This window comes from Schistocerca nitens, unplaced genomic scaffold (genome assembly GCF_023898315.1).
Source record: "Schistocerca nitens isolate TAMUIC-IGC-003100 unplaced genomic scaffold, iqSchNite1.1 HiC_scaffold_421, whole genome shotgun sequence".
NCBI lineage: Eukaryota > Metazoa > Arthropoda > Insecta > Orthoptera > Acrididae > Schistocerca > Schistocerca nitens.
Window position 1 is genome coordinate 293,205 of NW_026045954.1, and position 13,275 is coordinate 306,479.

At 47.9% G+C, this 13,275-nt stretch overlaps 1 protein-coding gene across 3 annotated transcripts in view; it reads left to right on the forward strand.

The window, feature by feature from the left end:
• LOC126231840 (ankyrin repeat domain-containing protein 65-like) overlaps positions 1–13,275 on the forward strand; it is a 115,044-nt gene extending 101,769 nt beyond the window's left edge. For 2 of the 3 annotated variants that reach the window (XM_049942423.1, XM_049942424.1), the window contains exons 2-4: positions 1,712–2,288; positions 3,489–3,617; positions 12,744–13,275. In XM_049942423.1, coding sequence (XP_049798380.1) covers positions 1,723–2,288; positions 3,489–3,617; positions 12,744–13,224 — 1,176 coding nt within the window. In that variant the 5' untranslated portion in view covers positions 1,712–1,722 and the 3' untranslated portion in view covers positions 13,225–13,275. The remainder of the gene's footprint in view (positions 1–1,711; positions 2,289–3,488; positions 3,618–12,743) is intronic. The other variant, XM_049942425.1, reaches the window with a different exon arrangement.

The following is a 13,275-nucleotide window of genomic DNA, read 5'->3' on the forward strand; positions in this document are numbered from 1 at the left end:
GCACCTGTTTTTCGCAAAGCGCGAAATCACGAAATTTTCACGAAATTTTACACATTTTGCTGAAAACGCGAAACTATTTACTTTTAAGCCAAATCGGGAAACAATTGACGAAACTTTGCAAAATCTCGTCATTTGAACTTAATGCGGAAATTCGATTGGAGTTATGGTAATACAGAGGATATAGATTGTACACCATTTCGATATGTATAATATATCGAGTATTCCAAAGACATTCTACAATGTTCTGGATGTTCTGGCGGTGTATTCAGTATTGCGTGTTGGAAATCGTTGTGGACCGCCGGTGCATTGAGTGTGGTATTTTGTGTTGTGTTGTCGTGCTACAGATGATTAATATGGTAGTGACAGTTTTCGACCGAGAAAAGGAATTTTCGTCCGAAGGATTTTATGTTTTCGACAAAAGTAGAAAGATACTGGATGCCTCTGAGCACTATGGGACAACATCTGAGGTCATCAGTCCCCTAGAACTTAGAACTACTTAAACCTAACTAACCTAAGGACATCACACACATCCATGCCCGAGGCAGGATTCGAACGTGCAGCCGTAGCAGTCGCGCCGTTCCGGACTGAAGCGCCTAGAACCGCACGGCCACAACGGCCGGCTAGGAAGATACTTATGTGCAAATACTGCAATGTGTGTATTGAGTGGCAGAGGAAGGAAACGTGCCTGAAACACATTAATAACAGTTCTTCCCATAAGAAGAACAAGGAGAAGGCGCTAACAACTACTGGTAGAAAAAGACAAGCTACGCTCACGGAAGTCACTGCAGGGGCAAAACGAGCGAAAAATGATAAAGAAGAATTCATTTTATCGACTACTCGAGCTTTCATTGAGGCTAACATTCCGATGGAAAAAGTTGATCATCCGAAGCTGAGAGAATGGATGAGCAGGTTTGTGTAAAGCTGTAGTGGAGGCTTTGTGGATGCCAGTCAGTAATGTTGATAGTGAGAGATCATTTTCTAGATATTACAATATAATGTCTGACAGGAGAACAGCTCTGACCCCCAGTAATGTGGAAGTCACGGTATCCTTGTCTTTCCCGGGCTGACTTGTGTGTTGTGTCCATACTCTAGGACAGGATAAATGTTTTCCAAACTTTCATGATTTATGCTTTTTCAATTTACGTAAAATAAAAGATTTTTCACTGCAAATGTGCCATAAATGTATTTCCTGTACCTTTTACTGCTGAAAAGTGGAAATAAAATTTAACGAAATTATTGACGAAATGTAAAAAAACTAGTGAAAAATATATCGAAATAACTTTTTAAAAATGACGAAATCGGGCAAAAATTTTCACCACAAACAGGTGCCTCTAAACATGAATAATGAAATATGTGAAAGAGTACATTGTACAGAAAATGAAAAATTTGTATGTCCTCACCCAACTTCGTCTTTCCTTCATGTAAGTGTAAGATTTAGTTAATCAAACGCACTGGGCGTTTCGGTGGGTCCCGCCCCGTACCTCAGTGGCTGTCCGTCATTGGCTACCGCTGGCGTCTGCCGCTTCCAGATGGGAACGCCAATTCCGCGAGCCGCCGCGTCAAGGCGGAAAACGCTTGCCGCTGCCGTTGCCGCACGCCGCGCTGTAGTGGGAACCGGCTTTTACTGTCACTGCATAAGCCTCGTAGCCTCGTACAAGCACTGGGGGTGTTGCAGAAGGGCAGAGGGCTGCTCATTGGCGCTGTGTTTCAGATTCATCCACAATGGCAGCAGTTGAAGAGGTTCAACAGACCACCTGCGTGGGCCTCGGCGCCCTTCTGGACGCGGGCGAAGGCGCTGTGGTGACGCTGCTGGCGGGGGAGACGCGGCTGGCGGCGCACCGGGCCGTCCTGGCCGCCCGGAGCCCCGTGTTCCAGGCCATGTTCCAGCACGACACGCTGGAGGCCAGCAGCGGTCAGGTCAGCATCGCAGACGTGGAGGGCCCGGTGCTGAGGGAACTGCTGGGCTACCTGTACACCCTCGAGGCCCCCCAGCTGCCCGGCATGGCCCCCCAGCTGCTCGCCGCTGCTGACAAATACGGCTTGTCGGCCTTGAAGTCCATCTGCGAGCAGCAGGTGGCCGCTCAGCTGAGCGTCGAGAACGCGGCAGCCGCGGCTGTGCTGGCAGTGAGGCACTCCTGCCCAGACCTTACTGCGGCCGCCGTCGCCTTCGTAAAGGCCCACAACGTCCAGGTGATGGCCACAGAGGGATGGGCTGACGCGATGCGGAACTGTGTTGAAGACGTGATCGTAGTGACCCAGCTGCTCGCTGGTGCGCCACCCGGTCCCAGGTTAGCACGACACGAGCTACTCGTCTGAGTTTCCCAGTTCTATGTGGTGTGTATTTTCAAGGCTACAATATTTGCTGCTGACTGCCCGTGAGTAAATCTCTCCTGTAAAACACACCGTCACTGATTGGCGGTGCTTTCACTGATTTCATCCAATTCTGATATTGAACTGTGTTTATTAGCTGATACCATAGATAAAAAAATCGGGTAAGAACCAAGTATTACGTAACATCAAAAACCGTTTTGACCTTTAAGTGATCCATCCTTATTCAGTCATTACTTCTATTTTATTGTTACTTTGGTTTTGGCCTCAAGCTTCTGCACAAATGATATGAAGACACGCTGGGAAAAATGGGCTATGTAAAAACTTAGAGATACACTGTGTGATCTAAAGTATCCGGACACCCGCAAAAACATTCCTTTTTTATATTAGGTACATTGTCTGCCACCTACTGCCAGGTACTCCATACCAGCGACCTCAGTAGTCGTTAGACATCGTGAGAGAGCAGAACTACCTTCCATGCTAAGTTTGAAATCTGTCTCCTCCAGGCATTTTTTTTTTTTCTGTGGCTCTTATAATCCCGTTCCTGGTTCATCAACTACATACGGTTTGAATAGCCTCTAACGAGCATAGTGGTACATTTAAAGGTGTGAGAAAGTCTGGCGGCCGCGGTGGTCTCGCGGTTCTAGGCGCGCCGTCAGGAACCGCGCGACTGCTACGGTCGCAGGTTCGAATCCTGCCTCGGGCATGGATGTGTGTGATGTCCTTAGGATAGTTAGGTTTAACTAGTTCTAAGTTCTAGGGGACTGATGACCTAAGATGTTAAGTCCCATAGTGCTCAGAGCCATTTGAACCATTTTGAGAAAGTCTGATGAATGACCTCATAATTTCTGTGCGATTACTTATGTAGTGATGTAGTAAAACTGTCAGTCCACCAATTTGGCTGGCTCTTTATTTACACTTAGCTTGTGCATCATTTTGAACAGTTTGTTGGCAAGTTATGTGTATGTATGCAGGAGAAAGAGTGTAGAAGCAAATTGGTTCACTGTCAAGTCATTCGTGTTCACTGACAACCTGCTATTGTTTTCAGTATGTATCCAGTTTTCTTTTTGAGACACTCCCTCAGCTGTGCCGTCTGTAGTAAGCAACCTGAAGGTCCCCGTGCGAGCACGTTCACCCACACAGAGCCCCTCTGTGCACAGTGCGCCGGCCACCCCTGGCACCCGCAGCCGGCCCCACAGCGACCGCGGCCAGACTCCTGCCGCAGCTGCACCACCCACAGCTGCCCGCCACACCCCTCCACCTGATGAGGCCGCAGTCTCTCGCTTGCGGTGAGTTACGTCACTACACATCAACAATTTTCACACTCGTAATACCATCTATCAGGACGTTTACCAACCGCTGTATTGAAAATATCGTTTGAATTTCTTGATAAACTAGAGAGTACAGTTGTCAGAAAAAATTATTTCGTCTCTACAATTTTTTATTCTGATTTGGGGATTCAGTCAGTGTCGATAAGGCAGATCCATATCCTTCTTTCGATTAAGGTCACATCAGAACCACTCACTTGCAGTTACACTACTGGCCATTAAAATCGCTACACCACGAAGATGACGTGCTACAGGTGCGAAATTTAACCGACAGGAAGAAGATGCTGTGATATGCAAATGATTAGCTTTTCAGAGCATTCACACAAGGTTGGCGCCGGTGGCGACACCTACAGTGTGCTGACATAAGGAAACTTTCCAACCGATATCTCATACACGAACAGCAGGTGACCGGCGTTGCCTGGTGTAACGTTGTTGTGATGCCTCGTGTAAGGAGGAGAAATGCGTACCATCACGTTTCCGACTTTGATAAAGGTCGGATTGTAGCCTATCGAGATTGCGCTTTATCGTATCGCGACATTGCTGCTCCCGTTGGTCGAGATCCGATGACTGTTAGCAGAATATGGAATCGGTGGGTTCAGGAGGGTAATACGGAACGCCGTGCTGGATCCCAATGGCCTCGCATCACTAGCAGTCGAGATGACAGGCATCTTATCCGCATGGCTGTAACGGATCGTGCAGCCACGTCTCGATCCCTGAGTCAACAGATGTGGACATTTGCAAGACAACAACCATCTGCACAGTTCGACGACGGTTGCAGCAGCACGCACTATCAGCTCGGAGATCCTGGCTGCGGTTACCCTTGACAGTGCATCACAGACAGTAGCGCCTGCGATGGTGTACTCGACGACGAACCTGGGTGCACGAATGGCAAAACATTTTTTGGATGAATCCAGGTTCTGTTTACAGCATCATGATGGTCGCATCCGTGTTTGGGGACATCACGGTGAACGCACATTGGAAGCATGTATTCGTCATCGCCATACTGGCGTATCACCTGGCATGATGGTATGGGGTGCCATTGGTTACATGTCTCGGTCACCTCTTGTTCGCATTGACGGCACTTTGAACAGTGGACATCCGAAATTTAAAAAACCTACCTGTTACCAACAGTTCGTCTACAATTGTGAACCATCTATCAGAAAGAGAAAAAAGTGATCCGACTAAAACATTCATATTACTTTACGTACTACACGAATATGTAGCAAAAAATGGGGGTTCCTATTTAAGAAAACGCAGTTGATATCCGTTTGACCTATGGCAGTGCCATCTAGGGGGCGAACCATAACGCCATCTGGTTTCCCCCTTGAAGCGACACGAGTTTCGTTCTTTGTAGTTTTTTCGTTTGGTGCTTATTTCGTGAGATATTTGGCCCGGTCACGATCAATGAACCACCCTGTATATCAGTGCAGTGTTTTGGACTGAATCATGGTTGTCGATGAAGTTCTTATGTGTGCAGTTTTTAAGCAAAACTAGAGAAAACGATAAGAGAAAGTGAATTTTTAATGCTTTGAAACATTCTGTTACAGGAATTGATATTCGGCCATGTGTTTATTTGTCGCCGAATCCATAAGTCGCCATTATGTACACTACCATGAATGGGAGAACTGCTGGTCACCAAACTGGTTTGTACGCCTTCTCCTGCCATAATTCCTCAGCGTGAAGGGTGAAGCTGTCCTTAGTCCACACTTCTTGCACACCCCGAAAGTTTGGCGTCACTGGCAGTCCTAGTAAAGACACATGTCTGTACAAGAATCGCCTCCCACTGTAGATGACGTATGTGGCTGTTCAGCAACAGATTTAAAGCACAGAGTTCCCCTCCTCTCAATAGCAGGTTGCACAGAGCCACAGAAGCACCTATGCGAATGTCCCAGCATGCTGAATGTAGGCTTCCCGTATGTCAACCATCGAGACCGTGTGTAGGACTAGAGGAGGGGTTCTTTCATTCGAATCAATTGTGGAATTTGTTCAACAGTATGGGTAATGACGTATTAACACATACGGTGCTGTAGGTATCTGTAGTGTTGGCAGATTAGCCAACACTACGCACACTAATTAAGAGAGGAGGCCAAAATGCACGCGTTAAACTCACGCAGGCTGGTGTGAGGTCTGAATCAGGATACGGAATGAATGCTATAAAGAAAAGTACGTAGCTGCTGGAATACTTAACTTTAATCCATCATTGGTGTACATCGCTCTTGACGATACAAGTTATACTCTCCAGAAACGGTTAATGGCGCCTTGCTAGGTCGTAGCCATTGACTTAGCTGAAGGCTATGCGAACTATGTTCTCGGCAAATGAGAGAGTCTTCGTCAGTGTAGTCGCTAGCAAAGTCGTCCGTACAACTGGGGCGAGTGCTAGTAAGTCTCTCTAGACCTTCCGTGTGGTGGCGCTCGGTCTGCGATCACTGACAGTGGCGACACGCGGGTCCGACATGTACTAATGGACCGCGGCCGATTTAAAGCTACCACCTAGCAAGTGTGGTGTCTGGCGGTGACACCACATTCCTCCCCCGCAAATCGGCGAACGGTTGTGTTATAAGGCTTCCGCCCGCCGTGGGGAGGACCCCATGTTGACGTATGCGATGAGGTGGGGAGCCTATCAACAGGCGAGGCTGTGCCACCCGCACCCGGCCATTCGGTCCGAGGGGAGCTAGGAAACGCCTGAAAACCTAGTCCAGGGTGCACGCCAACATGCGGTGTATGCGCCCGTAAAGAGACAGGAGGGGCCGAAGGGTCGACCTCCATCGCGTCGGGGTACCCGACGCGCGAAGACGCCATGTGGTCCGGAGCGGGCAAGAGTTCCATGGCGGAGGACATCTGGTCACGGGAAGCGATCGGCGGCGCGTGACCCAGGGAGGCGCTTGGCGGCTGCAGCGACGCGTCCACTGCGGGCGTCGCCGGCGGGAGAACAGGCGGCGGCGGCGCGTCGCCATGGGGCAAAATGGAAGGCAACGTCGGTAACACCTGGGGATGAGGCGAGCCAGTAGATGGGTCCCCAAGGCGCTGACCGGACGGCACCGTCGCTGAAAGCAGACGGGGAGCGGCAGAACCCGTGCGACGACAGAGGCGCAGCTGATTGAGATGCCGACGCACCTCACCAGAGGCCCCCAAAACCAAATACATCGCGCGGCCGAGACAGCGAAGAATGCGCCCTGCGAGCCAACGCCGTGAACCTCGATAGTTGCGATAGAATACAACGTCGCCTGGAGCAAAAGCAGGAGTCTGCCGCTGCACAGGAACCTGATGCGGCGGATGTAGCAAAGACATCAAGGTTCGATGAGGACGACCGTGGAGCAACTCAGCCTGCGAGCGACCATCGCGGGGCTGAGAGCGATACGAGGACAAAAAGAGCAACAAAGCGGCCTCCCGAGAATGCGCCTCTTTCAACTTCAACATCTATGACTTGAAAGTCTGGACCAATCGTTCAGCGGCACCGTTTGACTGAGGCGAAAACGGTGCGGATGTCAGATGTTGAATACCATTGGCCTTGCAGAATGACTGAAATTCTGCGGACATGAATTGTGGGCCATTGTCGGAAACAATAGTCTGTGGAAGACCTTCAATGCAAAAGATAGCAGACAACGCTTGGATGGTGGCAGATGACGTCGTGGAAGACATCCGGACAACAAAAGGAAAATTACTGAATGAATCTACCACAACCAACCATCGAGCATTCCAGAATGGACCAGCAAAATCGATGTGCAAGCGTTGCCAAGGGGAAGTGGCTTTCGGCTATGCAAAGAATTTCCGCGGTGGTGCGGATTGTTGTTCGACACACGCCATGCAAGAAGAGCACATATTCGTAATCGCAGCATCGATTCTGAACCAAGTACAGTGCTGACGAGCAAGTTGTTTCGTTCTCACTATACCCCAATGTCCTTGGTGGAGAAGCCGTAAGACAGAGGACTGTAACGAACGTGGGACCACGACCCTGCACTGATCATTATCAGAACGCAACAGCAAAACACCACGTCGTACAAAAAGTCTCCCCTTGTGAGCAAAAAATCGGCGAACCAGAGGATCCTCGATCCGCGACTTTGACAAGGGCCATTGCGTAGCAACAAAACGCAAAACGGTAGCACGGACAGGGTCAGCAGCTGTGGCTGTAGCTACACGACGAAAATCAATCGGAAACGATTCGACCACGTCATCGGTTTCCGCATCAATGAACATGCAAGCAAGTTCGGAAGAATCGAATGCTCTATCCTCAGCAACAGGCAAACGGGACAACGCATCGGCGTTTCCGTGCTTAGCAGTGGACCGATACAAGATATCGTAGCGGTACTGCGAGAGGAAAATAGACCAGCGAATGAATTTCTGCGCTGTACGTGGAGGTACAGGCTTGTTCGGATGAAAAAGCGATGTCAAAGGTTTGTGGTCCATGATGATGGTAAAGGGACGACCATACAAGAAATCATGGAACTTAGTAACACCAAATACGAGAGCCAAAGCTTCTTTCTCTATCTGTGAATAATTTCTTTGCGCAGACGAGAGCAATTTCGACGCAAAGGCAATAGGGCGATCATGCGATCCATCCTTGTGCGCAAGCACAGCACCGATCCCGAAATCCGAGGCATCTACCATTAACAAAAGGGGTTTCTGTGGATCGAATGGCGTAAGGCAAGTATTTGAAAGCAACGCCGATTTCAACTGGCGAAAGGCGCGTTCGCATTCCGTCGTCCGGACGAACAGAACACCTTTACGGCGTAAGCGATGAAGCGGAGCTGAAATGGAAGAGGCATGGGGAATATACCTGTTGTAATAGTTAATTTTTCCCAACACACTCTGTAGCTGCTTCAAATTCTGCGGCGAAGGCAAGTCCCGAATGGCACGGAGGTGCTCTGGACTCGGATGTATGCCTTGTGCATTGATTACATGTCCCAAATTTGGTAAGTCACGAGCAAAAAACACACATTTGTCCTTCCGCAAGCGAAGACCATTTTGTCGCAAGACCTGAAATAATGTTCTGAGATTGGCTAAATGTTCTTCTTCCGTCTTTCCGGAGATCACAATATCGTCCAGATAGTTCGCTGCAGTAGGGACCGACGCACAAACAGTTTGTAAATATTGCTGAAACAATGCAGGGGCGGATGCACACCCGAATGGCAGTCTTTTGAATCGATACAAACCAAGATGCGTGTTAACCACCAAGACGCGCTGGGATTCTTTGTCCACCGGTATTTGCAAGTACACATCTGCTAGGTCCAACTTCGAAAAGTATGTACCCGGGCACAGTTTATCAAAAAACTCTTCCGGGCGGGGTAAAGGAAAAGTTGCAATCACTAGTTGTGGATTCACAGTTGCCTTGAAGTCCACACAAAGTCTCAATTTTCCGGAAGGTTTTGGCAAAATTACTAAGGGTGAGGCCCAGAGAGAAGCCTGCACACGTTCAATTACACCTTGTGATTCCAAATCGTTTAATGTTCTTGCGACCTCATCACGCAATGCGTGGGGAACATTGTGCGCCCTGAAAAATTTCGGTTGCGCGTTTACTTTCAGTTCCAAATGTGCTTCATAGTTCTTAGCCCAACCAAGGCCCGGTGCAAAAATGTCTGCAAAGTCTTCACATAGACGAGAAACACTGGCGGAAGGCACAGTCTGGTTCACTGATAGGACCTGATTGACTATAGACAAATTAAACAAGTTCACTGCAGAAGAAGAACGAAGGACGTAAAATGACACAAGTTTTGTTTGTCCCTTGTATGTTGCAAGAAGGCTGCACTGTCCTAATACAGGGATATTCTGACCTGAATAGCTATTTAACGTAACATTTGCAGCACGCAACGGACGTTTGCCCAGTTGTTTGTACGTGTCGTGATTGATCAATGAAACTGCAGCTCCGGTATCGAGCTGGAATGGTATCACGTGGCCATGAAAGTCCAAGTCTACAAATAGTTTATTGTCCTGCTGACGACAAGAGCGACTTTCTCGTGCAACACGAACTGATACTGGTACAGAAGCACTTGCGACTTGACGGGATTTCCGGCGACGTCGACGCACACTATTTGTGGGACGAACACAGTCACTGTTAGAGAAAGTGGCACTGGGCGGAGTGGAATTAACTACATGAATGTCCATGGGCGAAGGTTCACGAGCCTGAGGATTCTTGGTTCGATTCCGGCGCGAAGCAAAGGGCCTGGAATGGTTGTGTCCGATCTGAGCTTTTTCTGGCAAACACTTTGAACATGTCCTTTTTTATTACAGAAAAAGCAAATAGCTTGGCGTGACGGGCAATTTTCACGCGAATGTCTAGTAGCACACCGCGGGCATGATTTCACTACCTTGGCGTGCTTGCGCGGCACACCTGGTTGAGAGCTTGGCGGCAGCTACGCGGACGGGCGCGAGGGCTGTTTATCGTTCCGTGCAGCGCGCCCGGCGGGCCGTTTAATGTGACACACGGCTGGCGAAGTTTCAAATGATTCCTGAGCAAAGTTAAGTGTGTCTTGCCCTATTCAATATGTCTATCACTTGTTGAAGGGAGGGATTGACTTGTTTCAAAATCTGTTCCCGTATACGAACATCAGAAACGTTCTGTGCTATTGCATCACGTACCATTGTATCTGAATAAGGGAGTCCACATTCACACTCAAAAGCACAATCCCTAGTAAGGCCTTGCAAGGTTGCAACCCACTCCCTATTAGTCTGACCGGCCGTACGTTTTGTACGTTTTTGCGACATTGACTGTTTCTTTGAAATATGCATCCCATGCCAACAAAAGTTCTTCGTAGGACAGAGTTGCTACGTCGTGTCGGGGAAACAATTTCACTGTCACATGGTACGTCTGGACGCCGACACACGATAATAAGTGAGGCTGCCGCTCATTACCATGAATTCTGTAGGCGGCGAGATGGAATCCACATTGGCGTGACCACTCCGTCCAACTTTCCATTGCCGCATCGAAATGACGAAACGGGGGTGCAACAGCATGTTGTGGCTGCGGTAGCGGTGAAGCGGCGGCCGCCGCATCGTTTTGCATTGCACGTTGACCCTGGACGAGCTGTCCAAGGGCATCCAATAACACCTGCGTCTGCTGATTCTGCAAGCGATAAAATTCGGACAGTACATCTGGAGAGTGTGGCGAAGCCATGACACAAGTAAATCAATTAAGTATAAAGAAGAAGACCATTTTAATCGTCGTCGCCAAATATGTAGTGTTGGCAGATTAGCCAACACTATGCACACTAATTAAGAGAGGAGGCCGAAATGCACGCGTTAAACTCACGCAGGCTGGCGTGAGGTCTGAATCAGGATACGGAATGAATGCTATAAAGAAAAGTACGTAGCTGCTGGAATACTTAACTTTAATCCATCATTGGTGTACATCGCTCTTGACGATACAAGTTATACTCTCCAGAAACGGTTAATGGCGCCTTGCTAGGTCGTAGCCATTGACTTAGCTGAAGGCTATGCGAACTATGTTCTCGGCAAATGAGAGAGTCTTCGTCAGTGTAGTCGCTAGCAATGTTGTCCGTACAACTGGGGCGAGTGCTAGTAAGTCTCTCTAGACCTGCCGTGTGGTGGCGCTCGGTCTGCGATCACTGACAGTGGCGACACGCGGGTCCGACATGTACTAATGGACCGCGGCCGATTTAAAGCTACCACCTAGCAAGTGTGGTGTCTGGCGGTGACACCACAGTATCCAATACCTTATTAGATCTGACGCCAAGCGGCATAGCTTCTAGTATTAATGTTTAACATTTAAATGATTAAGAAAACAATCTGTCAATGCTGAAGAGTTCTCCCCTGCTGGTATTTATATGAACTATAATTTCTTAGTCTATTACTGTCATCCAAATTGTGACACGCATAGATCATTAACGATACATTTTACTTACGAAAATAGAGTAAAATTTTATTCTGAGTAGTGCACGATTTGAACTGCAGAAACATGGAATCATATATTGCATTGTTTTTTAAATATTACAGTGCTAGAAGGATTTCATCTAATTCTGTGATCTTGACTATGAGTAATGAGCTCAGACTGTCTCTGATGTAGGGCTGGTTGTGAAGATGTGTCTTCATCATTTTGGTTTGAATTAATGAATGATATGCAATTCCAAGTATTGATACTTTATTCTAGCGTTATAATAGTATCCACAAAAAAGTACTCGAAAGTTGATGTTTTGAAATTGCATGATTGTAACCATGGCCTACAGAGAAGATGTTCAGACAGGACATTAACTACAGAAGGGATAAAATAAGCAATGATTGTATAGGGAAGAATGAAGTGCAGTTAGGTAGAACTTGCCTTCACGGTTCATTCATTGTAGCCCTCGATGTGGAACTTCCTGCAAACTACTACTTCACAGTCAGTGTGTCTGTTTTATTAATGCATCATAGCAAGAGCTTGTCGTTTTAAAGTGGAAAACATTACATGCTGATGAGACAAACAGATGGTAATTAAAGTGCTGGTTCAAGATGATGCAAAGTATAAATGAGAGCATGTAGACTAAACGTGTTTCGGTGTCACTAACCCAAAGCAGTTTGTAACTGATTACTATTACAACAGTATTAGTGGCAAAAACAAATATAGATGTCTGTATGTGAATCACTTGGGTTGCTCCATACCTGGCCAACTCTTAAGTTATGGATTTGGCTTACACTTGTATGACTTGGGTGTTTTAAAACAAAGTATTACCACTGTTAGTACACCATGTGAGACACAGGTCTTTGTGAACCAATGCACACTCCCTAGGCAGATCATGGCGGTATAGCTCCCTCAGCATCACTCTTAGGGAAACACTAAGAGGATCAGAAACAATTCCAGTTTGTTGGCTGCTCGTATAATCATTAAAAATTAATGTAGAATGATCTGTGACGAAATGTGACACCAATGTTGATTATGAGATGAAATTTAAGTTTTTTGCGATGGAATGTTGGATGAAGACTTTGATGAGAGGAGTTTGCTATACTGACTTTCAGAGTGTTCTATGAAATAGAAGGAAAAAGTCTAGATTTCTAATTTGTCACTGTATTCAAAACTACTCAGTGTCACTTCTAATACAGTTTTCTCCATTTCGTATGTGTGATTACAGTAAAGTGCAAGAATCTCGATGTTTCGTGCAGGACACTTTCTCGAAAGGAGAGAGGTAGCAGGCTGATCCAGGCAGCTAAGCAAGGAGCAGTTGGGGAGATGCAGGCACTGCTCGCAGCAGGGGCAGACGTGGGGGCTAGGGGCTCGGAGGAGAGGACTGCTCTGCACCAGGCAGCAGTGGAGGGACGCGTCGAGGCGGTGAGATGTCTGGTGGAGTGTGGAGCAGAAGTGGACGCCAGGAGCAACTCGCAAAACACGCCTCTGCACTCAGCCGCAAGATATGGCCATGCAGCTGTGGTTAGGCTGCTGGTCGCGGCCTCAGCTGACCTCAGCGCCAGGAATGAGGATGGGTGGACGCCGCTACACAGGGCCGCTGCCTATGGGCACACAGAGGTTGTGGCTGTGCTGCTGGAGGCAGGGGCTGACAGGGGAGCAAGGGATGACAGTGGGGCCACCCCACGTCATATCGCCAGGCAGAAAAACAATCAGCAGTTGGTAGAGATGCTGACGTGAAACTTCCTGTAGTATGAACATCTGGAATAAAACAATTACAGCTTCACTAAA